At 40.4% G+C, this 26,006-nt stretch overlaps 5 protein-coding genes across 6 annotated transcripts; 3 read left to right on the plus strand and 2 right to left on the minus strand.

The window, feature by feature from the left end:
* Positions 1 to 1,022: 1,022 nt before the first annotated feature.
* On the plus strand, positions 1,023 to 3,705 carry LOC149096852 (melanocortin receptor 4-like). The gene has a single exon (XM_089278988.1). The coding sequence runs from the start codon at positions 1,353 to 1,355 to the stop codon at positions 2,283 to 2,285; it is 933 nt and encodes a 310-aa protein (XP_089135114.1). The 5' UTR covers positions 1,023 to 1,352; the 3' UTR covers positions 2,286 to 3,705.
* A 1,434-nt stretch (positions 3,706 to 5,139) lies between these two features.
* On the plus strand, positions 5,140 to 8,078 carry LOC110065833 (uncharacterized). Its single transcript, XM_020773001.2, has one exon. It carries the CDS (start codon positions 5,485 to 5,487, stop codon positions 6,712 to 6,714), a length of 1,230 nt encoding a protein of 409 aa, XP_020628660.1. The 5' UTR covers positions 5,140 to 5,484; the 3' UTR covers positions 6,715 to 8,078.
* A 2,084-nt stretch (positions 8,079 to 10,162) lies between these two features.
* Positions 10,163 to 17,327, plus strand: LOC110066048 (uncharacterized). 2 transcript variants are annotated; one of them, XM_020773249.2, is made up of 8 exons: positions 10,164 to 10,364; positions 11,493 to 11,567; positions 11,664 to 11,705; positions 13,078 to 13,208; positions 14,296 to 14,358; positions 15,655 to 15,822; positions 16,277 to 16,329; positions 16,564 to 17,327. In XM_020773249.2, exons 1-8 carry the CDS (start codon positions 10,280 to 10,282, stop codon positions 16,664 to 16,666), a joined length of 720 nt encoding a protein of 239 aa, XP_020628908.1. In that variant the 5' UTR covers positions 10,164 to 10,279; the 3' UTR covers positions 16,667 to 17,327. The 2 variants fall into 2 exon arrangements, with proteins under 2 accessions (XP_089135198.1, XP_020628908.1); XM_089279072.1 differs by having other exon boundaries at positions 10,163 to 10,364; positions 11,493 to 11,705.
* On the minus strand, positions 17,313 to 19,473 carry LOC110066058 (uncharacterized). The gene is made up of 2 exons (XM_020773260.2): positions 19,049 to 19,473; positions 17,313 to 17,793 (listed from the first exon to the last, which is right to left on the minus strand). Exons 1-2 carry the CDS (start codon positions 19,250 to 19,252, stop codon positions 17,482 to 17,484), a joined length of 516 nt encoding a protein of 171 aa, XP_020628919.2. The 5' UTR covers positions 19,253 to 19,473; the 3' UTR covers positions 17,313 to 17,481.
* Positions 19,474 to 24,718: 5,245 nt separating this feature from the next.
* Positions 24,719 to 25,722, minus strand: LOC110065978 (uncharacterized). Its single transcript, XM_020773165.2, has one exon. The coding sequence runs from the start codon at positions 25,584 to 25,586 to the stop codon at positions 25,257 to 25,259; it is 330 nt and encodes a 109-aa protein (XP_020628824.1). The 5' UTR covers positions 25,587 to 25,722; the 3' UTR covers positions 24,719 to 25,256.
* Between the last annotated feature and the right edge of the window lie 284 nt (positions 25,723 to 26,006).

Here is a 26,006-nt window from a genome sequence, read left to right on the forward strand (position 1 = left end):
TGGCCAGGTAACTAAGCACACAACTGCGGAATGGCCTGTTTACACGTGTTCCCCCCCATCACCCAATATTGATATTTTTACGTGGCCTATTGGTGGCGTATTCTAACTGTGGGTGAGGTGAACGCGCGCGCTCTCTTAAAACTATGGCGTTTTCTGCCCAAAATGTTGTTTAGGTAACAAAATTCTGCTCCGAAATCCTGCTCGGCAAAAGTGAGGTAAGATTAGGACCAGTGGAAATTAAAATACAAGTTTAAAGAAATTTCTTCAGAGAAATCAAATAAGAAACAGTTTTAAGCTTCCTAACCACGCACTGACGTTATAATCTCCCATCATGCAATGCAAAAACAAGCATGCCGTATTCAAACCGAGCAAAGAATGATAAACTTCAAACCTCTAAAACAATTTCACACAAACACAAGCTGGCAATTAGGATCAAAACCCTTTTTGGCATGACTGATCCCTTTGAAGAAAAAAGAGAATATTCGCTTATTTTATCTCACAGTTGGAATTAGATAAACTTTTATTTTTGGTTGCAATAGTAAATAAAAATATTTAGAGAAGAAACCACAATATGATTAATGTTTAGCGGTGGTATGGACACGACCGTGTTAGCAAGGCGAAATTTCTTCCAATCATGTTTAGAGAAATGTTTTTATTGTTCACTCTCAGTTACTTGTTGCTGTGTTTGATTTTCCAAAATTAATTCAATCCTGGATCGTTTCCGACTGTTTACATTTTATTTTAACAGCTAGAAACTGACATATGAGTCTTCTTATTACTCACGACACAGGAAATCATGAGAGCTGATGAATTGTTTTTTTTCGATTCCGTTCATTTTATTTATACCCTAACTTGAACATGTGAAGGACAATTTGAGGAAATGAAAGTTGCCCCATTGGCAAATAATGTCGTTTTGCAAACAAAACTGTGCTAACGTACGCACAGCTCTAAGCCAACAGAGAGATAAAAGACTTGGGATAAATCATTTCTCTTTTTATTGTTTGTCCAGCTTCTGCGAAAACAACCATGAAATAATGTTTAACATATCATGTAACGGTTTACTGTTTCTTAAATTTTCAGATTTTAGGCAGGCCTTTCAGCGAGTCTACGTGTTAAAATGACTTGGTAACTTAATATAAATGGCTACACCGTTCGTAATTGCATGGTGATGAATTGATGACGATCGCATAGAGAGAAGGAAAAATATTATTTTTATATCGTAAATGTTTGTCTCAAAGTTTGACAACCAAGGGGCAAAACCTTAACCCTTTAATTTTACTGATCGGTCTCAGTGGCGGCGCGGGTCCATCATAACAAACAAGTGTCTACGTTGTACGTTCTGACGGCTCAATATGTCTGTTCACTGGTTTTGGATCGTTGGTTGGTTTGTTACTCTTTTTGGTCTCTTAGGAAACGCCTGGATTATTTTCATCATCGCGAAAACAAGGAGATTACAAACAACAGCTAATTGGTTTGTCCTTTCGCTGGCGATCGCCGATCTGAGTGTTACATGCGGATATTTCCCAGCTTCGTTTGTCTGTAACGTGCTGGTTCATTCATGCCGTAACAGTCTTCGTTTTAATTTTCACAGCTCCTTCACCGAAGCGTCTACCTTCGCGTTAATTGCTGTGATTGCGGAACGTTATATTGCGGTGGTTTATTCGCTAAAATACGTGTATTTCATGACTCCTACTAAAACAGTCGCTATCATTGCAACGTCTTGGGGAATTCCAACTGTTCTTTTCTTGGCAAGATGGGCATACGAGATTCACATCACCGAAATTTCGTCTAGGACGGATGATATCATAGTCATCATTTACACACTGTTGTTTGAGATAGCACCCACGATTATACTCATTGCAGCTACTTTGCATATCTTGGTCATCGCTAGAAAACTTTCCATTCAGATGTCAACTCTATTGACTCAGGTTCAATATAACCGAGCGGCGAACTCAGCAACAATAGTGAACGCACCTATTAAAGTCGGCTTGAAGGCATCAACTGTTAGACTGGTGACTGCAGTTGTGACCGTGTTTGTGGCATGCTACGCCACTGAAATTTACGTCTCATTCTGTGAGACCCCGTTTGATCTATGTGAGGTCTCTACCGATACAAAAACTTTGTTTTCGTTGCTTCTCATGGTGAACTCTGCGCTGAACCCTCTTGTATACGCGTTCCTTAAACAGGATATCAAGAGAGAGACCAGAGCATTCTTTTGTCATAGGAAGGACAACTCTTTAAAATTTACCACTGTTTCTTCGATCAGGCAAGGAAGAGTAGGTTGAGGAAATGTTCCAAAACAAGCCAAACTACGTAATTAAGCTCTCGCAAAATTCAGTTAACCTATTACGGTTATCAAGAAAGGATATATAGAACGATTCTCCTATACACGTGCTTCTTCCAATAGTAATTTTCTTTTAAAATCTATGTATAGAAAACGGCTTCCTGATTGGTGAAACAATGTCACGCATTACTACACATCGTGACCGCTGTGTGATCTGGTTAGTTTTCACCTGTCGCTTTACCGTGAGGAGACTGAACAACAACACGCGAAATTATCTGTTTGTTGACACCAGCTATAAGGTCAAGCCATCGTGATCAAAAATTCAACAAGTTTCACGTGTTGCAAAACTCTCTAAAGTGCATTGCGCAACCCTACTGCGCACCATTTACGCGTTGTTAGCCCTCACACGAGAGCATATTGTTCCATATGCTCGAAACTTTCTAGCATCAAGATTTTTTCAAGCAAAACTTCAATAAGACCAATAAGCTTTGCTTCCAGCTACCGCAAAATGTAACGTGGACCGATGAAAAAACGCGCGTCATTTGAATCAGTGCACCGGGCAGAAATGGGGTATGGTTGGCCCATCATCAGCCTCTTTTGCGAGGACAGTGACCTTCTTTTTATTGTATTTTTCGAGAGTCTCTTGTTTCAGATACAGTGCTTAGTAGAGAACATTCAGGGAAAGTTTCAAAAAAAAATCGTTCGACAAGTGTTATTTCTGATGAATAACCGTAAACTAAATCCGCGTCATCTTTGTCTGAGTCATTAAACTCGCAAGCACATGTCGACGCCATTTTAGACTGACGCGCATGGCGGTATACAGGAAGACTGTGTACGCAAGCGATACTTTTTCTCGTTCCAAAACCCACCTTTTTTGTACTGGGGAGGACTGGAGCTAAGGTCTATTTTGTTCCCTCTCCGAAACGTCTCAGCAATCCAATATAAGGTCATTATAAAGGTTTCCTCAGCTCTAAATTAAGTTATAATATTTTCGACAAAGAAAGTTCAATGTTCTTTTTGTCATTGTTCTGAAAAAGAAGGCGGGAACTTACACTTTCTAAAGGTCTTTTCCAATAATTCTTCCCTGGCCTGTTCGCTTCGCTCGAGGGAGATAAATAAGTCAAGGATTAAGAAAAGGTCGCCTTGTGGCAAGTCTAGCGGGAACTTAGAACTAAAATTTTCTAGGAAGTAAAATGAGGGACTATAAAAACAGAGAAAATTGCATTTTATATTAATTTTATAAAGTTGTAAGGGAAAGACAGGAGTTTATGACAATATTTTGTTTAAACTAAGTTGCTACACATTGTTTAACAAATTTGTCCCCATATTGCAATCAAACGACATTTTCCGATTGAGCGCAGTTTCACTTTCTGAACAGAAATCTGTACCAGGTCTGTTTTAATAAAAGATAAGCAGTTCAATTAGCGTGTCTGATTATTTAGTATTTTTCTGATTAAACCTTGGAAACAATCGGTGAATGTAATTATTTACCAAAGGAACAATCTGATTTGAAGATGTACATATTCATTGCAATTTTAAGCAACCAGCTGAAATATAAGTCGTATCATGTCTGTCTAATAACAAAGAAAAACGGAAGTGGAATTTGACGATTGGAGTTTTTGTTTGGTAGATATTTAAAAGAAAAAGAACTATATTCCGATTCGTTGGTAGATAACAGAACAAAGTATATTTAGAGCAAGCAATTACGGGGCTCATTACTGTCAGCAAATCCCATTATGACAGCTGTTATAGTGAACATAAGTGCTCCCTTTATGTTCGCCGAACATAAAGAAGCGAAGCGATGTCCGAAAATTGGAGAAAATGCAATTCAGTCAACTTTACACAGACTGGTCAAAGAGAGTAAATTAGAGAGAATTCTTATCTACTGTGGGCATAAAAAGCCCTTGAATTTTATCTCGTCATCGGTGGCCAGACAAACTCACTTTGAAAAGCTTAATTAATCAACCTCACCTCGTTTAGAGTTTTTTTTGTAAGCAAAAGACAATAATTTCACCACGGCTTTTAAAGTTTGTGCTGCTAATTAGTACATTTCTGGCCAATTGATTTCATAGATATATTAATTAAAAGTAATTCTTTATCCAACAATAAAACCAGAAACATGTAAAGAAGAGATCGGTCTTGTAAAACCATTTTCCAGTATGCAATTAGGCGATATTTGACCGCCAGATAGGTCTAAGTGGAAATTACCCGAAGAACCCTAAGCATAGCAGTTCCAAATGTGACTTTTCGTTTCGTAAAACTATCAGGAAAAAAAGCTCTCCTCTCCTCTTTAAATCATAATTTCTCCATATCATTTTACCACAGTACTACAAAGACTTTCAATAAGTCTTCGTGATGTAATCATTCCGGCCCACGGAGAGATATAAACAAAAAGCATTCTTGATTTTTGCCCTTAAGCAATGCAAAGTTTGTATTTATTAGAGTCAGAATTAGCTACCCAATTGGGTTTAGGATGAAAGAGCCCAAGTTTGGTTACGGCTGAGTCTCACACACAACGTTATATATCACGAATAAATTAAATTGACACTGGATTGAGCGCAATATATAACTTTTCATTCATTTATTCTTTCAACATTTAATAACCTGATTTCTGCTCGCGTTTGACGCGTGTGTTTTTGCACAGTTTTGTCAATGCTTCTCAGTTATTGTTGTGTTTTTGTTTTTTCTTTTCGCAACGCTTTTAACTGTGAATCAATTAATCGGTTTCTGTCTAATTCCTGTTCAAATATAATGAACAGGTGAATAGAAAATTGAAGCAACTCACTGGTCTATCTCGTCAAAAAATATTCAAGTCAAATTAATATAAATATTAGACTTGATTTCCCGTATAATTTTACAGAATTGCCTTTAAATTTCACGTCTGTGAGGGGAAACTCACAAGATCCTTTCGGTGAGGAAACACGATGCGTTTTTTATGTGTACTTAACTTTTTTATGGATGCCGAATCCATTATTTTCCTTAGGCAGTTTGTCTACAAACCCTTATTATGACCGCAACACGTGATCCCTACGATCAACATAATGTTGCAAAACAGATGGCTGGTCGAGAGAATTATAAACATGCAAAATGAAGTCGAATGCAAAGTGGCGAAAATCCTGTTGTGGTTTGTTATGAGGACCAAACACGATTGAAAGCTCAAATTTGAGAGGAAAATCATCGTTCGCTGCATATTAAACGCAATGAACACCAGATCGCAAATACCCAGAGGAAACAAACTATTCCTGCCGAAAATTGAATATGCAAAGCTCTCAGAAGAGAGGTCGTTTCGCGGAGAAAGACCCAACGTTCAGCCAACACTTGCTGCAGACGAAAAGAGCAATGCGGTGTTTGAGAATGGCGAAAAAATTCCACTGCTGAATCGCGACTACAGCATGGGTTCGTTCACGCGATTTTCAGTGTTGCCACCTATAAAGGACACTGTTAGGAACGGGAGAAGAATGAGTCGATCGCGTAGATACTCGTCTGGTATTTCGTTCGTGTCATCAAACGGGCCAAGTCTTAACCAGGAGGCAAATAAAAAAGGTGACGACGCCAGATTACATAAATACGCCGAATTCTCCAATGTGCTGGTTCAGCAAAGAAGAGATTCGAATGTAGATGGAAAAAATCTTCAAGTTGTTGGTACACCTTATGCGAGAGCAAAACGCGGTGAAACTCGCGAAACGGGTCAACCGCAATTTACAGCGAGACCACCTCAGCGATCGTTCAGTAGCCCGGTCTCGTCCGCGAAATCAAGTTGTAAAGGTTGTCAAACACTTTTGAGAAGACAGCGTTCTAAAACTGAGGGTGAAAAACTTAGCATTGATCCCGAGAACTCGAATATGGATGCTCTGGTCCATACTTGTAACAAAAGAGAAGAATTCCCAGGACAAATTCTGACAAGAATTAACTCGGGCAACATAGATTCACAAAACGACAATCGCCCGCAGGAAAAGTATGATAACAGACAACCATCAGGGCGAAGAAAAGATTCAACTTTAACCTCAAAACAATCAGGAAGTGCCAGTTTATTGACTGCAAGTTTTCCTAATGGGAGACGACCTGTAAGCCGATGCGAGATAAGCGTCGATGTGAACCAACCGCTTACAGCGGAACAACAAACTCCGCTAATGGATCCGCAACAAAATATTTCGCTGGTTTCCTTACGGGTCGAAGCGCCCGAAATAGATTCAACCGAGCAAAGCGACCAAGGGGACAGAACTGCCCTGCCGCCCCAAGGAACACCTCAGATTCAGATTTTAATCGATTCGATCGAAAACGCAAGAGAAGAACTTCCTCAGGCTGGCAGTGAAGTGCCGTATACTTCGCTGAGAGAGAAAAGGAGACGATCTGCTCTTTGCAGAAATAATTCGAAACAAGTGGACGATTTTCTTCTCGTTCATAATCTTCGAGATCTGGGTTTACTCTGAGAGAATTAGCCGAGCTAATCCCCCTAAGCTGATCATACGACTGCAAGTGTTTCATATTTTGGGACTGTCGGTTGCCATGAAACACTTACAAACCGAGAAATAAGACTTGATTAGCCCGGCAAGACAGGTGACATGGAATTTTCATTAAATTTAACTCACGCGTACACAAAATGAAGCAAAAATATTGTATTTTCGAACAAGGAGACCTGATGCGATGCACCCCGCTAGTTTTCGAAGCGATGTATTTTAAAGAGAAACATTTGTTTCCTTTGAAAGGGTGTTCAGAAGATTTATGACTACAATTCATCGAACGTAGATAAGTGTCCAACTATAAATTATTCATATTATTTAAGTAAACTTTTCACACTATGTTCACTACCTGTGACATCAGCAGAAATGAAAAAATAAGATGTCCGGCTGTTCAAACAGTTGCATACTTAATTTTCATTGAAGACTGAAAATAGTATACCTTCTTGCGTTGCCAGTACTTTTTGTCGTTTTTTTCGAAATTTCTTTTCGCGGCAGGGGAGCAGTAGCCAAGAACCTTTCCCTCTTTCCGATCACTTATGACGTATTTCTCATCAAACTTTCAATTTGAGATGACCATTAGAAAGAGTAACATATGACGTCTTTCATTAGCTCTTAAACTCGCAAAACAACGTTTTGGCTTCAAAAATCCTTACCTTGTCCTCGATACGCCTGAAACATTTCTATTTTAATTTCCTTAGGCCATCATGTTTCATTTTCTTGGTCTTTTTAACCCTTATAAAACTTGTATCTTTAGTTGTATGACGTAAATTAGTCAGTTCGTTAGATCTGTCGATTGCTCAGATGTTAAACTAATATTTCACTTCAAGTAGAGGCAGCTAAGATCTAAGTTTTGTTTAATTATTGACGAGCGTATCATCGAGAACTGCTTTTTTCTAGAGTCCGGACTAACTGGCTAACGAATTTACTAAGTTAAACTCAGTTTTATCATTCACTGTCCCCTATTAAAAGTACTTTATAAAGAGCTTCTTTTGTTTACAGAGGATGCGCCGACTTCAATATATAGACGTCTGAAGCTTCCGATCTAAAGCAGAAAGGACAATCATTAATGGCTTTGGTAATATTAGTTGGAGTTTACGCAAATCGTTTGTCTGTGAAATATTCGACAAAATTGCTAAATCGTATCGTAAATGAGGAACGTTTACACAAATAACCTGACAAGCTGGTGAATTATCTTATCAGAAAAGGGTCATGCAAAGAAAAGAAACAAAACAAAAAATATGTTAAACATCAACCTAAAAAGTGGAAACAGTTTTCGTTTTGTAGGAGGCACAGGCACATAAACAAGAAAAGATTTACCTTTTTTCACCGAAAAATATTTTTCCTATTGGAAAGAAAAAAAAATTCTTAAATTTAACAAAGCGATAACGCTCATTCTTGCAACAGCAGGTGCAACTGAAATTTTCCCGAAATTAAAATAAAAGGCAGTTTAATTTTACGTTCCCTATGACCAAGGAGTTTTCCCAGTCAGTTGCTAATTAAAAGATATCAGCTAGCCTTTCTTTCGCCGTTTATCAATATTCACCTCCCGATCCCAAAATGTGAAAAATTGATTTACGTGATTTCATCAACTGCTCTGACGATCTGCCGAATTCAAGGCTCTTGTTCTTGTTCTCTACCTCTTGAGTTGATATTTTATGAAGCTTCGCAATTTTACAATTTAAATTGATTTCCCTAGCAGCGACAACCTACGCTCCCAGACCGTCTTCTGTTTCCTTTGAAAAAGCGGAAAAAGCGCGGAAGGACATAGAATTCTACACGGACTCTGTACATAGTTGAGACAAATTGAAGAGCCTGTAAAGGCTCTGTAAAGTGAACAGCTGCCATTAACAAAGTAATTACTTTGCAACAGAAAAGGTTATATTTAACAATCATTCACCGAAGGCAGAGTGAATATTGGTGAATATTTACTTGCATGTTTACCGCTCGCGCCCCCTGGACCAAACATCAGAGCTTGCTGGCGAGCTAAGGTGGCCAGCTTTACGGTAACCAATCTTAGAAATGTTACATTCATTGCCTAGCGCGGTGAATGTAGCGTCATAAGCCGAGCTTGTTTGACGAATCAGTATGTCCAATTCTTATATTCACCTCTGGAAGATTAATGTACTAATATTAAACAGAACAGAGTTTGTTATAAAAGTGTGTCCGCATTGTGACATTGCATATTTTTTAAAGACACCAGAAATTTTTGAACGCAAGTCTCGGTTGCGTCCGTTCAGCAGCGAACGTCTCCACAAAGCATTTGCTATGAACTGATAAATATTGCTCTACAGTGACCTGAGTTTTACTGCCTCACGCGGTGGCGGCGAAGTGAATAAATAAGATTTATTACAATTAACAGCTTCCATTTGACCTTAAACTGAATATGTTCGGATGTTTGTCCTTGCACATTATCTGTTCCTCAAAGTCAACTGTTCACTTCTCGGAACACATAGCAAATATTTGAGCAAATATGAGCAAATATTCAAGCATATTGACCCTCGGCTGTTTCTGTATGGACCTGTGACCAATGTTCCCCAGTGCGGCCCTCGCGATTGGTTGATGAGAGGTCAATATTTTTTCGCCAAGTCAAAAATGTATACATTTTAAGAGTGAAATTCACAACTGTCTAGGTCTGTTCGGTATGCCAATGGCTCTTAAAACGTACTCAGGTAAAAACATGCAATGGCAGCGTTCAATTCCAAATCAAAATACGAAAAATTAGCCATCGTCGATAGCGTTCCTCAGACTACGTAGAACTTGGTCAATTCACGTCCTTGTTTTGCAAAGGAGGACAAAGAAGTGAACAAAGATTAATAATGCACGTGCACAGCCCGGATTATTTTGCAAGAAATATCATTGTCATGTGCAATATGCCATTCCGGAGAGTACTAAAATGCAAAGAATGGCAAAATCTAGATACGTAGAGTTTGAGAAATATGAAGCAGTTAAATCATAGTTAAATAAATTGACAAGTCTTGCAAATGTAAGACATGGAAGCTTAGAACAAAACTAGAAAACGACTGAGGCAATTTCGTTGAGAAACTGAAATCAGATTAATTTCGGCATAATGATTGAGCTCAGCACCTCAGTAAAGTTTCTTACCTTAAATTTGAGGCCTGTTCTTTTTAAGGCAACACAAATTAAGCTTGTAGCCTCGATGATATGACAGCCGGGCAAACAAGTAAGTTTTTTTTCAAAACTCTTGCTTCAGTGAAATATTTTCAGCAATAATGCTAGTAAACTTTCTCGTTTGTCGCAGAATATAGACATCTTTCTCCAGAATATAGACTTCTTAGCTTAGAGGAGATTTCGCGAGGAGTATTTCGGAAGAAAACCGCGCTTCAAGTTTTGCCGCCTTTTAATTTTACACCATTACCTCGTTTATACTGAACTGAAATGTCTACAACCGTGCGGCCTCGTGTATGAGGGAAGACTGGCACTTGTTAAACCCAATATGGCAGCTATTTTTCTTTCATATGCATAAACTCTGTAAAGACGCGATCTCTAGCTATATTCTGCTTTAGGAACTAATGTTATGGCGGATTTAAACAGTCAAGATATAACCGAAGGAGAGGCGGGAACAACATCAACGTGGATTTTATTACAGATTGCTGATTCAGGTAAAACATGACGAACGTATTTTTGTCGGGTGTGTAAACCCAGGGCAGTAGGGAGCGAATAACGGTAATAAAGTCATAATCTATTAAACTGTCCCTCCCCACCCCTACAAACCCAGACTAAAAAGTAATCGGACTTAAACATTTATTTCATTCTCCTGTCATATAGACCCTAATTTCATAAATGGCTGCCAATTCAAAATTCTTTTGTATGCATTTAAATTAGCTTCACTAACCGCGTTCGAGAGTAAAGTTCTTTTGAATTATCGACCTAAACGAGGTTAGTGAGGTTAATTTTGACTCTTACCAAAGAATTCATAAATTTATATTCGGCAGCCATTTATGAAAAGGGTCTATATACAGTTACTAAGGGACCAGTTATTTATTAGAGATGGGGGAAGAGGGCTGGTGTATTCTTGTGATTTTCCTCAACATAATTTCCAGTGACACTGTTCTTGCCACCACATAAAGTAATGTGGCCCCCTAGGGGTGTGCACATGAAATGACATGGCCCACCCTCAATCAAAGTGCTTAACAGTTGAAATTATACAACTCAAAATTACATAACTCACTGAGCTAGTCACGGCAAAATAGTGCCCTCCTCCAAGATCTTGTAGTCGTCACTGTGGTCTGAATATAATCCTCTGCCTCATCATCATCTTCTGGACTTGAGCCAATCTTTTCAAGAGGCAGTTGAATAGATTTGCAGATCGACGAATTTGGACTTAAAAAGCGCACGGATTGTGGACTTCTGTGATAAATTGAGTGGATTTGCAGATTTTGAAAACACAGCAGAAGATGATGTGAATTAAATGTGAATTTTGGTGCAGATTCTGGATTCTGCCCGTCTTGAAGTCAGGATTTTAGGTCCTGAAGAAGATTTGGATCATAGCCCCCCTTAATCAATAATAAAAATATGTAAAACTACATATACAATTCTAATTAAGCATTAAATAAATCTATTTAAGTTTTAATTTGATTTGTGGATTGGGTATCTTAAAGTCTAAACCGGACACACTACATCACTTGGACACTAGACACCTCTACAGGTATACAATAACCTTAAGTTTCCACTCCCTCTCTGCCCTCTTCCCTTAGTTGTTTTTAACGTTTTTAACATATGATTTTCAGCCTTTCCTACTGGAGGATATTCTCACAGTTATGGTTTTGAATCAGCTACAAAACATGGCTTTATGACAGACTTTAGTGAGTATGAAATCCAAATGATAAATAAGTACTTCAGTGGCATAATTTTAATCTGTCATTATGTCATTTTTTATACAATTTGTTCTTTCTCTATAGATGCATTTAAAGTCTTTGTCTTGTCGTGCCTTCAAAATGGAGGTATGCTAACTGATACTTTTGTCCTCACATTTGAGTGGTTTTATCCATTGCGTGAACTATTATGAGAAATTCTCATTACTCTCACTTAACAATACATTCCTTTTTGTGCATCAGCATTTTGAACTTTTAATGGGCAAACAACTTACAGGGGCATAGTGGCAATTTAATAATGAAGCAAATTATCTTAAAGTGCACCTAACACCAAAAAATTTTTTTTCACTAAAATAATAAAGCTTATTTTGTGGAGTAATTTGCCACAAAAATTTTTCGATTTGGTTAAATCCGTGAATTTCTGTGCCCCTTCGAAACCAAGTTTTGAATGGTTCGCGACTGCACATGGGGAATCTGGGGAGAGTTAAAGCTGTGATGTCAAATCCAAAATGAATGCTTTGGCTGTCCCAGTCAGGTCTTTTACTTTGTTGCAGTGTAGAAGCCTTTTTGCAGCACAAGTTCTTTCGCAAAGATTTAACCAAATCTAAAAATTTTTGCGGCAAATTACTCCACAAAATAAGCTTTATTATTTTAGTGAAAAAAAATTTTGGAGTTAGGTGCACTTTAATTATATGCTTCAGGATGTTGTCACTTGGGATATACAGTGATGATAATTGCCATGTCTCAACTGCTTACTGCTAGACAGTAGTAAGTAAGTATTCATCATGTTATGGGGTCAAATGGTTACATATATGTTTTCTCTGTATTAGGGGTGGTTTTCCCTAATTTGGTCAGTTTTGTTTCTGCCGAGCTTATCTGGAAGTCATATGACCATCACTGTGTGCTCTTAATTGTCTCATATTCTTGAGCAAGACATCAACTGTCACAGGGCCTCTCTCCTCCTAGTACAGTAACTAAGTATAAATGGGTACCAATGAACTGTTAAGGAATCTCTAGCAATCTCCAGTAGCAATAGTACCCTGCAATGAGATAGGGATGAGCAAGGCCCAATCAGCGATTACTGGATGCACAGGGACTCTCTCCATCCATTATCATCATGGTCATTAATTCTTGTCATCTCCAGTGGAGCATAGGAGGTCCATCACTACCCTCTGTGGTTGTTTGCTAATGCTTTGGCTCTCTCCCAGGAGTAGTGTACTCTTTTGAACTCCTGCAGCACAGATCACCTCCAGTTGTCCTTGCCCCTCCAATTTTTCTCTTTTCCTGCCTGTGGTTGATAGTTCAAAGCTTGTCTTACCACATTGTTGCGATCTCTTCTGAGCATATGGTCAATGCAATGCCATAGGCCAATCCGTCCATAGGCAGCCATAAAATGTTTATTAGAGGGACCTTCCTCTGGCAAAACAGCATTCCATCCAAGGACCAACCCATAATAAAACCTTCTCTGAAGGTAAATTAAGCCAATGATGAATCTTTTCAGCTTCATTTAGTCTTCCATTTGTCAATGAATCACATAAGGAGTGTCACAATGCTGAGAGAATCATAGAGCTGGATCAGATCATTCAGGCCTACCTAAGTAATCATGTGGCAAACAGAGCAAGCTTCAGGCAGGTTAGTGTCCAAATTTTTGGTGGTGTCCCTTACATTTCCAGCCATTCCCCTACAGGGAATTTGATTTAAAATCAAGGTCACCCAGGCTTCTGTGATGATGAGATCCTTCATTCTTATTACTTCTCCCCTTTTGTTTGGTATATCAAAGTAACAATTAGTTACATATTAAGTAATTGCTACTGGGAAATAAGGGTTTAAGGGCTAATACAGTGCTCACCCAGGAGTGTATAGAAAAGGAGAGTCAGGTGAGATGGTCAAAATAAATCTGCCATTTTTATCAATTTCAAAAAATATAACAATTGTGAATTATACTATTTCTACAACCTCTTGTATTCCTTCTCATGCATTTCATGTTAGGTTTGAGAAGTTGGTAGTAAATCGCAACATTATCCCCTAAATTATGGGTAATTTTCTTCAAACTCTTTTACCTCTACAATAAGGAGGGGTCTGAATGGTTAAAGTGGGACCTGGGATTCACTGCCTAGATCACTTCTTTGATTCAGAAAAACAAAGTGGAATAGTACAAGAACCTAGTTGATCCATAACACCAAAAATCCCTCAAACAACAGAAACAAACTGAACTGAGAAAATCTTGTGACTGCAGGTGCACAGCAGCCAACCAAAAATCTGAGACTGCAGGTCCAAAAAGACAACAAAGTCTGCCACATTGAGCTGGAACCATGGTTCCGGAAGGAGAGCAGTAAACTGCTCTAAACATCGTGTTTTACAAGCATTTTAACCTCAGAAAAGTCCTGATGTGTAGAGCAAGATTCACTTTTAATTATTTAGTTTGTTTTATTTTTTCGCTGGGAAAATAGGATTTGGAGTGAGTCACTGGGACTAGAAATCACAAACAAGACTGGGATTTGGGAAAAATAGGGGGGAAATGAGATTTAGGCAAAATTAGGGCTGGGAAATGAGATTTATCCTCCCCCCCCCCCCCCCCCCCCTTCCCTTCTTGAAACCTCAGAAAGGAGAACTAACAGGATCTTATCCAAGGGTGTAAAAAAATAATCAGTTCAGGTGGGTATAAATTGTGTAATTAAATTTACATAATTTAACTGAAGTATTTCCTTTATGTCCTTAGGGGAGCTCCTTACTTGATACAGCTTGCAAAACATTTGGAAATCAAGAAATGAAGAATTTACAGGTACATTTACTGTTGCTCAATACAATCGCTATCCCGATCAAAGATGAATTCACGTTCATTTAAATTCTAAAACACTCGGTGAAGTCTAATATTAGCCTCACTTATTTACTTAACCCCACCATCCCCTTCCCCATCCCTGAAATTGTTAATTGATCACTCCACCTCGTTTCCATGTTCCTCTTGACCGTCACAAGTTGGCTTTCACGTCCGTCCTCGATAAGTACAACGGTAAATGGTCCTTTTTGTTTCTTTGTACCAGGGACGCATGTAATATGTCAGACCAATTAAGGGTCTCCTGTTTTATGTATCTTGTGTGAAAACGTGAAAAACGTATCAGACTCAGTAATTAAGTCCTCAGCTCGTCTTGACGAGTTATCTACACTCCCGGGGGGGGCACTGCCATATATGGGCTATATAGGTATGTGCCACTGTGAAGGGTATGGTTTTCAAGCAGTTTACTCTAGGATAGGGTATATAAATCAGAGCGTTTGGGTCTAGAATAGGGTATCATTTTTCACAAAACTGACTAGTTAGTTGAAGATTTTATCTAGACTAAGGAAACCAGGAATTGCCACTCAAAAATATAAAAAAATCAAATCAGCAAGTTTAAATTTACGCAAATCAGCCTCAACAGTGTTGATAGATGGGGGATTTGGGGAGTTTACTCTAGTATAGGGTAGCAAAATTCAGCTGAACTAGCTCTGGTATAGGCTAAGGGTTCCAGGGTCCCAGCGACACATCCCCACCCAGAAATTCCCAAAGTACCTCCCCTGGGTCTGCACTCTGCCTGTCTTTATAGTGACAGGCGTAACCATTCCGAAGCATAATTCCTTTGTTACTCGTCTTAATAAGCGCCCTCTCAGAGAAGTTCGTCTCTTAATTTGTCATTCAAGACGCACCATGAAAGCAAATAGTTCGTCTCGTGTTTGAGAGGTATAACCATGCGCAAGATAAAAAACTTGTCCGAGTTCGTCTAGTGGATATTGTCTCTTGTATAAAACTAGGAAATCTCTTTCCCGACCATGATGATGAAATGTGACAATCTTAGGGTTAATATCGTGTGTGACAACTGGAGACAAACTGAAAACATCGAGAACTCTCTTGCATTTTTGAAAATATTTTATGCAAAGTTTCCGAACCTGTGGACGAAGAGGGTCTCCATGGGACGTGCTACTTCATATTCTTGTTTATTTCTTTTTATTTAATTTATTTTATTACCACCCGAAATTTCCACATTTTGCCAAATGTTACGCACCCAAATTTACCTTATCAGAAGTTGTTTCTGTTTCGTTTCAGGTCGAACTCGAAAACAAGCGCCTGCATGGTCACTTTGCAGCAGTGTTTGGCTTCATGTGTGGTCTGTTAGAGCTGTCACTTGTTCAGACTCAACAACTTTTTCTGTTTTCAACACTGCGAACGGTCATTGCCAGCGCTGTGAGACTTGGCAATATTGGTCCTTTACAGGTAACTGATGCCATTAGTTATGAGGCTGCGAGTAGTTCTTGAGCTCTCAGTTGTCGTTCTTGCGTCAGCGTGGTTGCTAAGTAACTTAACCTTCCCTTGTTGCCGCAAGCTTGGTCTCTGCAATTCTGTCGTAAAAACGTTTAGGCAAGTTGTGCTTATGACCTTTTATCGGCCAATCACTATACCGCTATGACCCCCTCAGCCAATGAAGCACGGCAGCATGTTTTCTCCGCGCTTGGCATCTGCTACATTCTTTCCCGCGCTTTTCACCAGTTGCAAGCTTTCGCAATAACTCCTGATTGGTTAATTTCTGTTCCCGCTACAGTGATTGGCTAAATGATTGGCACAAGATGTCATCATAGGCTCAATGCTTGGCTGAATGATTGGACAAGCGGCCAGAAGAAAACTTTTATGATGTATTGTTATTAAATCTATGTTCCTGTATAACCCACAGGCCCAGTCCATCCAGTTTGAAATGCAAAAGACCGCGGAAGAAATAAGGAAAAAGTAAGGGTTCCGTTGTTTGTAATATTTGTAGAACATGTAGTACTTGGCAATTTTGAATCGAAAACCAAAGCATGTTTTGGCTTCTTTGTTAGAATTTTAGCCCGTAGCACAGCTTTGGCAGCTGAAACTCTTCCTTCAGAAGAACAAGTTTCTGTACTCATCTATATATACGTCATCTCACGTAGAATAATGTACGTGTAGTTGCTAACAAGTGTTGTCTGAATTTGCTGACAGGTTCGAGAAGTCCACCGTAGAGGAGGCGACCACTGCAGTCCCTGTGGCTGACTTCCTTCAGGGCGCTCACGACAACTTGTTCTCTAAACTCTTTTATTCCTGACGAACGTCTTGTAGTCGCTTGGCAACACTCCTGATGACATTTGCGGCCTCAGAAAGAATTCCGACCGAAACAACCTGCTACGTTACTTGACTGAGCTGCCATGAGGAAACACTGTCTGATGTGTCGTTTAGTAGTAAAGTGAACATCGTTGGTTCAGGAACTTAAATCAAATGAATCAATTTCTAATTCCCGCTTGTCAATCACAACTAACGAGTTTACAAAATGAACCAATCAGGAGTCGATGCAGACAGTTCCAAGAGCGGGAAAACGTACGTAACCCAAGTCACGACTGTATTGGGTTTGCTTCTGATTGGTTGAAAAAAAAACTGTATGTTTGCTCCGATTGGTTACAGCATGTTGCACAATCTTTTTTGGAACCTATCAAGGGAAGCGAAACCAGAGGCGCAAATGGTGTAAATTTCCGGAAAATTGCAGAATATACCGAAATTTTCGGTTGAAAGGAAAGCGCCCTAGAGCAAACATTTTTATCATTCAAAAGAAAACGTAACTCGTTCCCAGTTTTGGGGGAGAGGTCGTTGGGAACAAGGTTTAATACAACGCTTTGTAAACATGTAAATAATGTAGCAGTGATGGCTCATGATTGGCCAGCTGAAAAGGGAAGTCAATAGAAGTATTAAAAAGCAAGTTTTAGTACTGCAAATATTTATTTTCTATCCACTAAGAGGACTCCAACCATCCTTGTTATAAATCATTTACAGATTGATGACCTTTTATTTCGTCCCTGCGCCTGAAGGAAACCGTTGTCTATACGTTCGAAAGCCTTGCGGGCAAATCCTTTAATTTTTGTCTCTCCTTCATATCGCGAAATGCTCGTAATCGTCGCCAACCAAAGACAGTGGTGAAACAGGATAGTTTTCCGGTACAGATCCCGCAAAATCCGACTGTGCTCTTCGTCTCAGCCCCGGAGAGGTCTCGTCTCTGAAGAACGTCCCCGGAGAATCTTCGGAAATCCGATAAAGTGGGCTGATCGGTGAATTCGGAGAGTTCTCGGGAAGACTGCTTTTACGATTGAGTGTAGGCGGCGGACGATTCTTTATCGAGTTTAGCACACCTCGCAGCTTGACAAACTGTCTCATTAGATTTTGGTCTTGCTGCTTTAGGAATTTCTGTGGGAGTAAAATCGCAAATTTTTCATACGTGACACTTTGTTTTGTCCTCCTACATAATCAGAAAGTACCAGTTGCTTCCACTTCTCTCTCCCTTTTTTTTTTCAGGGGGGTTGTTTTCTCTTCCAATCTGTCTCGGACCGTATAATGAGAAATAATTCAGGGAGTAATTCAGCCCAAAATATAAGGTGGTATACTTGTAACTTAAGAATGATTTACAAGACCCTCCTTCAGGTAGCTCCCCCACCCCCTCTTCTGCAGTGGATGTCACCCCATTCTCCATTGTCCGCCACTCATCCCTCTGTCTTGATGCTCATGAGCTCCAACCCTTTCTTTGCTCCTGTCAAGTCGAGAGCAATTGTCTCCTAACCCACCCCCCCCCAAAAAAAGCATGACCGCATACAAACTCCTGGTACCCTGGGTCCCAGAGGGCTTTTTAGCCTAATGAAACCTACAAGCCCATGGTACTACTATGCAAGCAGGCTCTCTTCTCAACGGCCCGTAAATCGATGACATTTGCATGTGAAACCCAAACAAGGGCAGTCTGCGCCGTGTGCGAAACCCAAACAAGAGAGCTTGCAGGGTTGTATCTATATGCAAACTTACGCGTGATAGCCAAAAAATTCCTATCAATGTTTTCTTTCTAACACGGCGTCCAAGGAGAAATCGTTCACTGGCGCGCGTACGCTAAGCCAACCCTATAACAGCATTTTTAGATCGCATGAAACGTTCCGGAGTAAATTTAACAGCTCTTGATCTGCACAAAAATGTTAACACGCCCCAGTGGCACACGTACCGCCAGGCTTCCCGTGGCTAGAGCAATATAAACACTGCAGGAATTGTTTTTCTAGAAGAACGCAATGACGTGTTTACTTTCAAAACACGTGCCCCGTCTTGCAGAGGTCACGACAAGTACTGAGTAATTATTGATGACGACGGATAAGAAAAAAATATTGTACTCAGAGATAAAAGCTGTCCGAGATGGAAGACAGTATGTCAAAAAGTGTTGTTAGCTTTGTGAATTTTAAAATGAAAGACATCTAGATTTCTTTCGCGACATTGCATGATATTTTATTTATAACATGTAAATATCTGCCTCAAAAGGGCGATTGTCTCAAGTGGTGGTCTTAATGAGTCATAGAAAACGTTTTGTTGTCTAATCTCTATCAGCTATGTATTGCCTGATTTTTCTTTCACATGCACAACAGGATTATCTTTGAGTCTGATATTTAAGAATATTAAAATCGGTGCTTACAATTTCTTTCGCGATCCACTCTATGGCTGAATCCACGTCCGTTTTACGTTCGTGAAACGACTTCATCTTTCTCTGCTCCTCGTTCAAACAAAACGAAGGTTTGTCATGCATAACTGAATCCACAGTCCTGTTGGGTTGAGTTTCTAAATCCTTGGCTTCTCCACTTCCCTCTCTAGATCTTTGTCTTGTTATATGGGATGACATGATCTTCTTCAACGCAAGGCAGCCACGTCGAGGCCAATGATACGCAGAGCTATAGAGAGTCTGAAAATTCCACTGTTGACTCGTTCAATTCGACCCAATAACTACTTGAAGCGCTACACGCTTATGTGTAAATGAATGACCCAGAGGCTGTCACCACCCTGACAGATTGGTGTTGACTGAACTATAAATACTGGTTTAAACAGTTGCTACGTGCTTCGTTGTTGATCTCTCGCTCAGAATTTGACAACTTTTGTGTCAATTTAACGACACAGGAAAAGCAAGACCGGAAGTTGTGTTTTATTGCTACTTCTTGGTTCAATAGTCCTCAATGGTCTTACGCAAATCAGTTTCTCATTTGTTTCCGGCCGTTAGATTAGGATTTCTGTGTGATGTATTTACTAATTCATCTATGAGATTTTCAGGGCTGTTTTTACAAGAACTGAAATGCTCTCAACGATTTGGTGGTTGTAAAATCCAAAACGTGAATCGAGCAAACGATAATCAATATTGACCCAACGTGTCCCATTTAAAGTTAATGGGTTTTATTTCTCCCACGGAAATGTGGCAAAAGTTTTGAGTCAACAGGGCCTGAAAATAGCCGGTTTATCAGCCAGAACGTCATAAATAAATCAGGTTAGCCCACGTTATAGGCGTAAACGGTGACGCGGTAGGTCTGCGCTTTGTCTCCCCCTCCCCCGTTCAAACAGGGTGGGCGTGCTTGATTTGTTCAGAGAGTCCCTGGGAACGAGATTGTGGTTTGGGCACATTTAATTTTGTTTAATAAGGTGGAATGGTCCCTTTAAAGGGACCAAAAAGTTTGTTTAAATATGGTGAAGAAAGATCAATTGCGTGCGATTACACTCATGAACAGAAAATAAATTTCGATGGTTTTAATCAAAATGGCAACCAGCCGCACCCTTTTGGGGTTTTATTTTATAGCGTTGATTCCAACAGTTCCTGCTAGTTTACAAAACAAGATTTGACTTTCAAAACAAGTACATCTTGTAAGTTTCTGTTTCATTCTGTGCAATTAATCAAAGTTTTGACAGTTAACTCTTGTTTTCAGTGCTTTTTACAGGCTTAATTTGGAAATAACCTTACTTTGCACCAAATCCAGTGGACAAATTATCTAGTGTCACGTGACAGACGTTAAAATGTTACGATTTTTTTTGGCTTATTGCGTCACGACACTATTGGTCTTTGATTACCCGAAGTTTCAGGAATTACCCTCAAAGTACAAATGTTGGTGTGAAGTCAGATGGTACTTAGTAGACGTTTCAGAAAAATGCCCTTAAACGTGTCTTACATGATCGATGAAGCATTTGTGTTGGCATCCTCGTCTCAGAGAGGCGATGGTCAGCGCATCAGTGTCGACAGGCTCTTGAGTGACTCAAAAGCCCGATTCTTGAGTGGCAATCTTTGTTGCAGCTGGCACAGATGTAGCTGGTGGCCTCACGAACTGATACTTGTCGTTCCTTTCTCGCCGCCCGCTTGATTGTCGCCTCGGCCCTGGCCTTCGTCTCGGCCCTGAGTGCCCCCTCCTTCACACCGTGACGCCAGGCGGCGCGGTCTTGCGCGAGGACCTCCCAGGTATTGGGATTGAATTCAGCGAGTCGCAGGTCACGCTTGCAAACATCCTTAAAGCGAAGGAGTGGTCGGCCCACGCGTCGGGCGCCCTCCCACAGTTCCCCGTAGAGGACTTGCCTTGGCAAGCGATCGGGTTCCATACGGTGAACATGACCGAGCCACCGTAGGCGTCTATGGATGAGTAGTGTAGGGATGCTCGGCATGTCGGCTCATTGAAGAACATTGGTGTTGGAGACTCTGTCCTGCCATTTGATCTGAAGGAGACGCCGAAGGCAGCGGAGGTGGAACCCGTTGAGCCGCTTCTCTTGTCTGGCGTATGTGGGCCACGACTCGCTTCCGTAAAGGAGAGTGGAAAGGACACAAGATCGGTAGACTTGCAGCTTGGTCCTCTCGCTCAACAAGTCGTTAATCCACACTCTCTTGTTGAGGTTGGCCATAACGCCGGCTGCCTTGGCGATCCTTGAACTGATCTCGACATCTAGCGACGCCTTGCTTGACACTGTTGACCCTAGGTAAGTGAAAGAGTTCACGACCTCCAGTTCAGTGTTGTTGATGGTAATGACGGGAGGTGCCTCTGCATCTTGGGCTAGGATGTTTGTCTTCTTTAGACTGATGGTAAGGCCGAACTCCTTGCAGGCGTGAGACAGCTTATCAACCAAGCGTTGAAGGCCTGCCTCGCTGTGGGATGCCAGGGCAGCATCATCCGCGAACAACAGCTCGCGTATGAACACTTTAAGAGTCTTGGTTTTGGCGCGGAGCCTGGCAATGTTGAAAAGCTTGCCATCTGACCTCGTCCGAATGTATACACCCTCCGAGCAATCGGCAAAGGCGTAGTGGAGTAACATCGAGAAGAAAATCCCGAACAGGGTTGGCGCCAAAACGCAGCCCTGCTTTACTCCACTGCTGACTGGGAAGGCATCCGAGGTGGCTCCATCAAAGCAGACGGTGCTCTGCATGTCCTTGTGGAAGGCGGTGATGAGGGCGAGGAGTTTTGGTAGGCAGCCGATCTTCTGAAGGATTTGGAAGAGCCCACTACGACTGACCAGGTCAAAGGCATTTAACAAGCCAAATATTGAGTGGGGAAATATTGAGTGGGGGGGGGGGGGGTGCAGATTGGATCTCGAGGTTGGGGGGGGGGGTGTAACGGTTGTTCCAGTTTGTAAAAAAGTTACCACAGTTTCAGGAAATGTTCCGTTTCATAAGGAACATATAAATGAATAAGTCTGTGATGGTAATTCAGGCAAAGCTTTTCACAAGTAATTACATCAATAGAGTTGTGCATGTCTTTACAGCGTTACTACAAAGTATCGTTCATATATGTTAAAACTAATCTATATTTTTGGTCATGTTCTTACTCAGTAAACAGCCGTTGCTATAGCCGTTGCTACGTAAGAACACTTATACCACTGTGTACTTTCCTTAAATTTCACATTTATCTAGAGGCAAAGTCGGCAAGATCGTTTCAAAATGTTTTTAACAAGTGTTCGAGGGTCATTTAAATCTTGTATTTTCAAAAAATGGAATTTTTCATGATCATCGCCATATCATAGAGTACATACCACCTTAAGGCAGGGGTTAACATGAAAGCCATATTTTTGCTGGGTATTATGGTTTGAATGCAAATATCTCGTTCACGTTTCAAGCAGTGAAAAATCTTTGTGCTCATTTCACATAGCTACGTTTTGGGCTGTTTTGCAAATTTTTTGGTGATTTTTGGGTATATTTGGGGATAAATAGTTTTTCTCAAAGGATTAGTAAAATTTATGGAAATAGGAAATTTTGAAGATTTGATGTTGTTTTAAAATTAGAATTTGAAGTTAGAAATTGGTAGACGTACGCCAAACAGTTGCCCACCAACCCGGTGGTGTTCCAAACCCCTTTTTATCCTTTTAATCCCTCTTTAAACTTCCTAAAATTTCGCTTAAATTCATGTGTACCCCCACCTTAAGGTGGCTAACGGCTGGTAACAGTTTCCAGCACATTCTGCTAATTTAATAAACTCTAAGGGATCAATACTATCATTCTGTATCAAGTGATGCTGCAATATAGCTATCATATAAACACCCAATCATTGGTGAAATGAATTGATGGTCATCTTCATGACGGCAACAATGTAATCTGTTAAAAACTAAACACCTGTAATTTAAACTTTTAGAACCTATTCTAAAAACGACTCGGTGAAAACCGTTGTTAAATTTTTGACTTGTGATAAACATGATATAAATTTTTCCAAAATGAAGTTTAAAAATTCCGTTGGTGTGGTTCAGAACCGATTCAATTTTTCAAAATTGTATGATGGTTTTGAACCCTACTTTATAGTTATCACAAGTATCTTGAAGAAGTGCAATTTTTTTTAGTTTCTCGTGCATCCTGTCTTTGGGGTAAAAAGAGTGAAAAACGAATTGGCGGGAGTAATGAGTCGAGCGCAGTCTGGTGAGGAAGATCCCGGAGGGAGATCACTACTACCAACAGCTCTCTGCTCGCCGATTTCTTTTCTTTGACTTCTTTTCCCTCCTACTACCGAGACTGTACTGTACATACCCTTCAATAACCTCATCTGCAAGACGGGGTAGCCGTTGACAGTCCACACACTTAATGACATTGTGTGTCAAATTGCAGGAACTTTCCCCACGTAACGAAGAACATCTTTCAAATGCCTCTTTTCATATATTCCGATAATAACTTGTAGAGACCATGACTTAATTTTCTCTTGCTTGTAATGGCATTTTTCAGATGCCCCAGTCTTCCAAAAATACCCGTGAACACCACTTTCTTCAACGAAACGCCAGTGCGAATGCTTGACTTTGTGGACTGTTGATTTGAACGGCTATATCTAAATAATTATTTTCTTGATAGATGTTCCACGCAAGTCCCAACCTTCCATCCAGGAAAAGGGTGACCACCCGCGATCCATTCACAGTGGAATGTCGTCGCGCCAGAAGCGAAAAAATAAGTGAGAGCACAACAACACCCACGCGAACACTCGAGGCGACTCGTGCATTCCCGTAAGCTCTTTTAATTTTCAGGGATGGCGTTGTGTATTTTGAATTTGGTGGGCTTACAAGGGAGCCCCATAGCCGCTAACTTGTGGGGGGTTCTGGAGATAATTGTAAAAATATTTTGCTGGAAATTGGGGGGGGGGGGGGCTGCCCCCCTACCCCTCGGCTCCGTTGTCCATGCTTTTGGCCTCCTTTGTTTATTTCGTAGCTTCAATTTTCGGCGCGCTTTTTTGCCATGTCGCGAGAACAACCCTCAGCCAGCTTATCTTACGCGCGTGAAGTCATGGGAATTGGAGCGTGACCCACTTGCTATATTTGGACGCCTTTTTCCTTGTTTGTCTAATGAACAGCTGTTCTGTGATCTTTTTTTTTTTTTTTGTGGTTTGAAAATCAGCCGTGTACTGTTTTGCATTCTTACAATAGATAACTTCGAATAATATACTGATAAACTCCTCCGTGTGCGCTTTAATTTTAAAGAAAATTTTAAAAATAGCACGCGGGTCCGAGTCGAACAGTAAGGATTTGTTCACTCGTTGAATCCTTTACAATAGGGTTTCAGTCACCACGTAGCGGCTGTCAAATATGATATCAGGTACCTGATATTTCACTTTCTTATTCTTATTAGCTCGCCAAAATGCAAATTTCGCCACGTTGCTCTTTCTTGTTTTCAAGTTTTGAATATGTTGTATGATCAAAGTAAAGGAACAAGCAATTTCTTGTGGAAAATGGATCTGAACTGATTAGAAAAATAACATGGGTATTCGAAGCAACAGTGATGTTCAGCGTGATAAAAGGTGTTTAACATTGCAAACATTCTCGAGAGGACGGGATATTGAGTGTCACGTTAGCTAAGCGGAAAAATATGAAATACACTCACATCTTGACGAAACTTCAGCACGAGATTTAATTCCACGAAAAAGTATCGAAACCAATAACCTTTTTTAACCGCAAGCCTCATCGAGGATCTTTTTTTTAATTAAAAGGACTGATCAGAATTACAAAATCTCCACATATCTGTTAACCAAAAACAAAGTAAAGCGAATGTCTGTTCAACCTGGGGTCAGAGTTGTATGATTACACACCCCTTGAAAACGGTAGAAACGTGATAACGCGGTATAAAATGTTCTCTCCTTGTCCAGAGTCAGTTTCAAGAAAAGTGAACAGATCCAGTTAATAAGTATGATTGACTATAGAATAGCTAGATTGTATATTGAGCTTGAAATATAGGCCAACATTAAAACACTACAAACAGATCAGTTTCATCTTAAGATATTTCACAATCGCTTTTGTAAAATTTTCCTCTTTGCCTCTTTCACTTGCAGTTGGTTCTACTAAAACTAAAAAATATAAATCTTAACTTCATCTTCCTGTAGACGAAAGCTGCGAACACCTCCGTGGAATCTGCTGCTGACGTCGGGTTACGAGCGAGCGATAGCCATGGCTCCGGGTCCGCCTTTAACTTCTTGTGCCGACTGAACCAGCATACACAACGGGCAACAGCAAGTGGCCAAGAGGTCGTTCAGGAAGGTACCGTCGATTCCTTTAGCCTCGCGGATCTTGGATCGGATCTGCGCCATGAAGAAGATGTTCGCCAGTGGAACGAACGTCGCCAGTCCACACAGCAAGCAACTGTCTCCGACCGCCTCGGCGTTCTTTCCAGCGGTGTAACAGTGGCAGAAATACGTTACAAGGCAAGTACCACAGTCATCGAAGCAGCCGAACAACCCGTGAGACCAATCTTTTGACATAGCGGATCCAAGGGACTGTAACTGAGCAAAACCAGGCAGAAAATAACGGGAATAGCACGGTACAAAGCAGCTGAAGAGTTCCGCTCTCAAGCCGGACCTCACGAGCTTTATCCGAGACAGCGCCTATGGAGCAACGTACCTCCCTGTTTGATCAGGCTGCTGTCATATGTAATGATTGGCACATGTCACACAAGACAGAAGACAGAATCACAATAACCTTTTGATGGAAACGGAACGCAAATGAGCTTAAAATGCATTCAGTTATGGTCACGTTAGGATTCGTATGCACCAAGCTTTACTCACAGGTTCATAAATTCTGAGAAATACGAGATATCATTTTTTAGAAGTGCTTTCTTATTTTGCCAAGTGTAAGGAAGACAAAATGTGATCAGATCAACATTCAACTGCTTTGTTTTTGGA

The sequence above is a fragment of the Orbicella faveolata genome, unplaced genomic scaffold (assembly GCF_042242905.1).
Source record: "Orbicella faveolata isolate gen_17 unplaced genomic scaffold, um_ofav_v1 contig_47, whole genome shotgun sequence".
Lineage (NCBI taxonomy): Eukaryota > Metazoa > Cnidaria > Anthozoa > Scleractinia > Merulinidae > Orbicella > Orbicella faveolata.

Bases quoted from the DNA above. Each gene is read 5' to 3' on its own strand.
- LOC149096852 (XM_089278988.1), top strand. From the start codon at position 1,353: ATGTCTGTTCACTGGTTTTGGATCGTTGGTTGGTTTGTTACTCTTTTT.
- LOC110065833 (XM_020773001.2), top strand. From the start codon at position 5,485: ATGAACACCAGATCGCAAATACCCAGAGGAAACAAACTATTCCTGCCG.
- LOC110066048 (XM_089279072.1), top strand. From the start codon at position 10,280: ATGGCGGATTTAAACAGTCAAGATATAACCGAAGGAGAGGCGGGAACA. The intron at 15,823-16,276 runs GTAACTGATGCC...TATAACCCACAG, and splicing joins GCAATATTGGTCCTTTACAG to GCCCAGTCCATCCAGTTTGA. The intron at 16,330-16,563 runs GTAAGGGTTCCG...ATTTGCTGACAG, and splicing joins GCGGAAGAAATAAGGAAAAA to GTTCGAGAAGTCCACCGTAG.
- LOC110066058 (XM_020773260.2), bottom strand. From the start codon at position 19,252: ATGTCATCCCATATAACAAGACAAAGATCTAGAGAGGGAAGTGGAGAA. The intron at 17,794-19,048 runs GTAAGCACCGAT...TTACTCCCACAG, and splicing joins AGTGGATCGCGAAAGAAATT to AAATTCCTAAAGCAGCAAGA.
- LOC110065978 (XM_020773165.2), bottom strand. From the start codon at position 25,586: ATGTCAAAAGATTGGTCTCACGGGTTGTTCGGCTGCTTCGATGACTGT.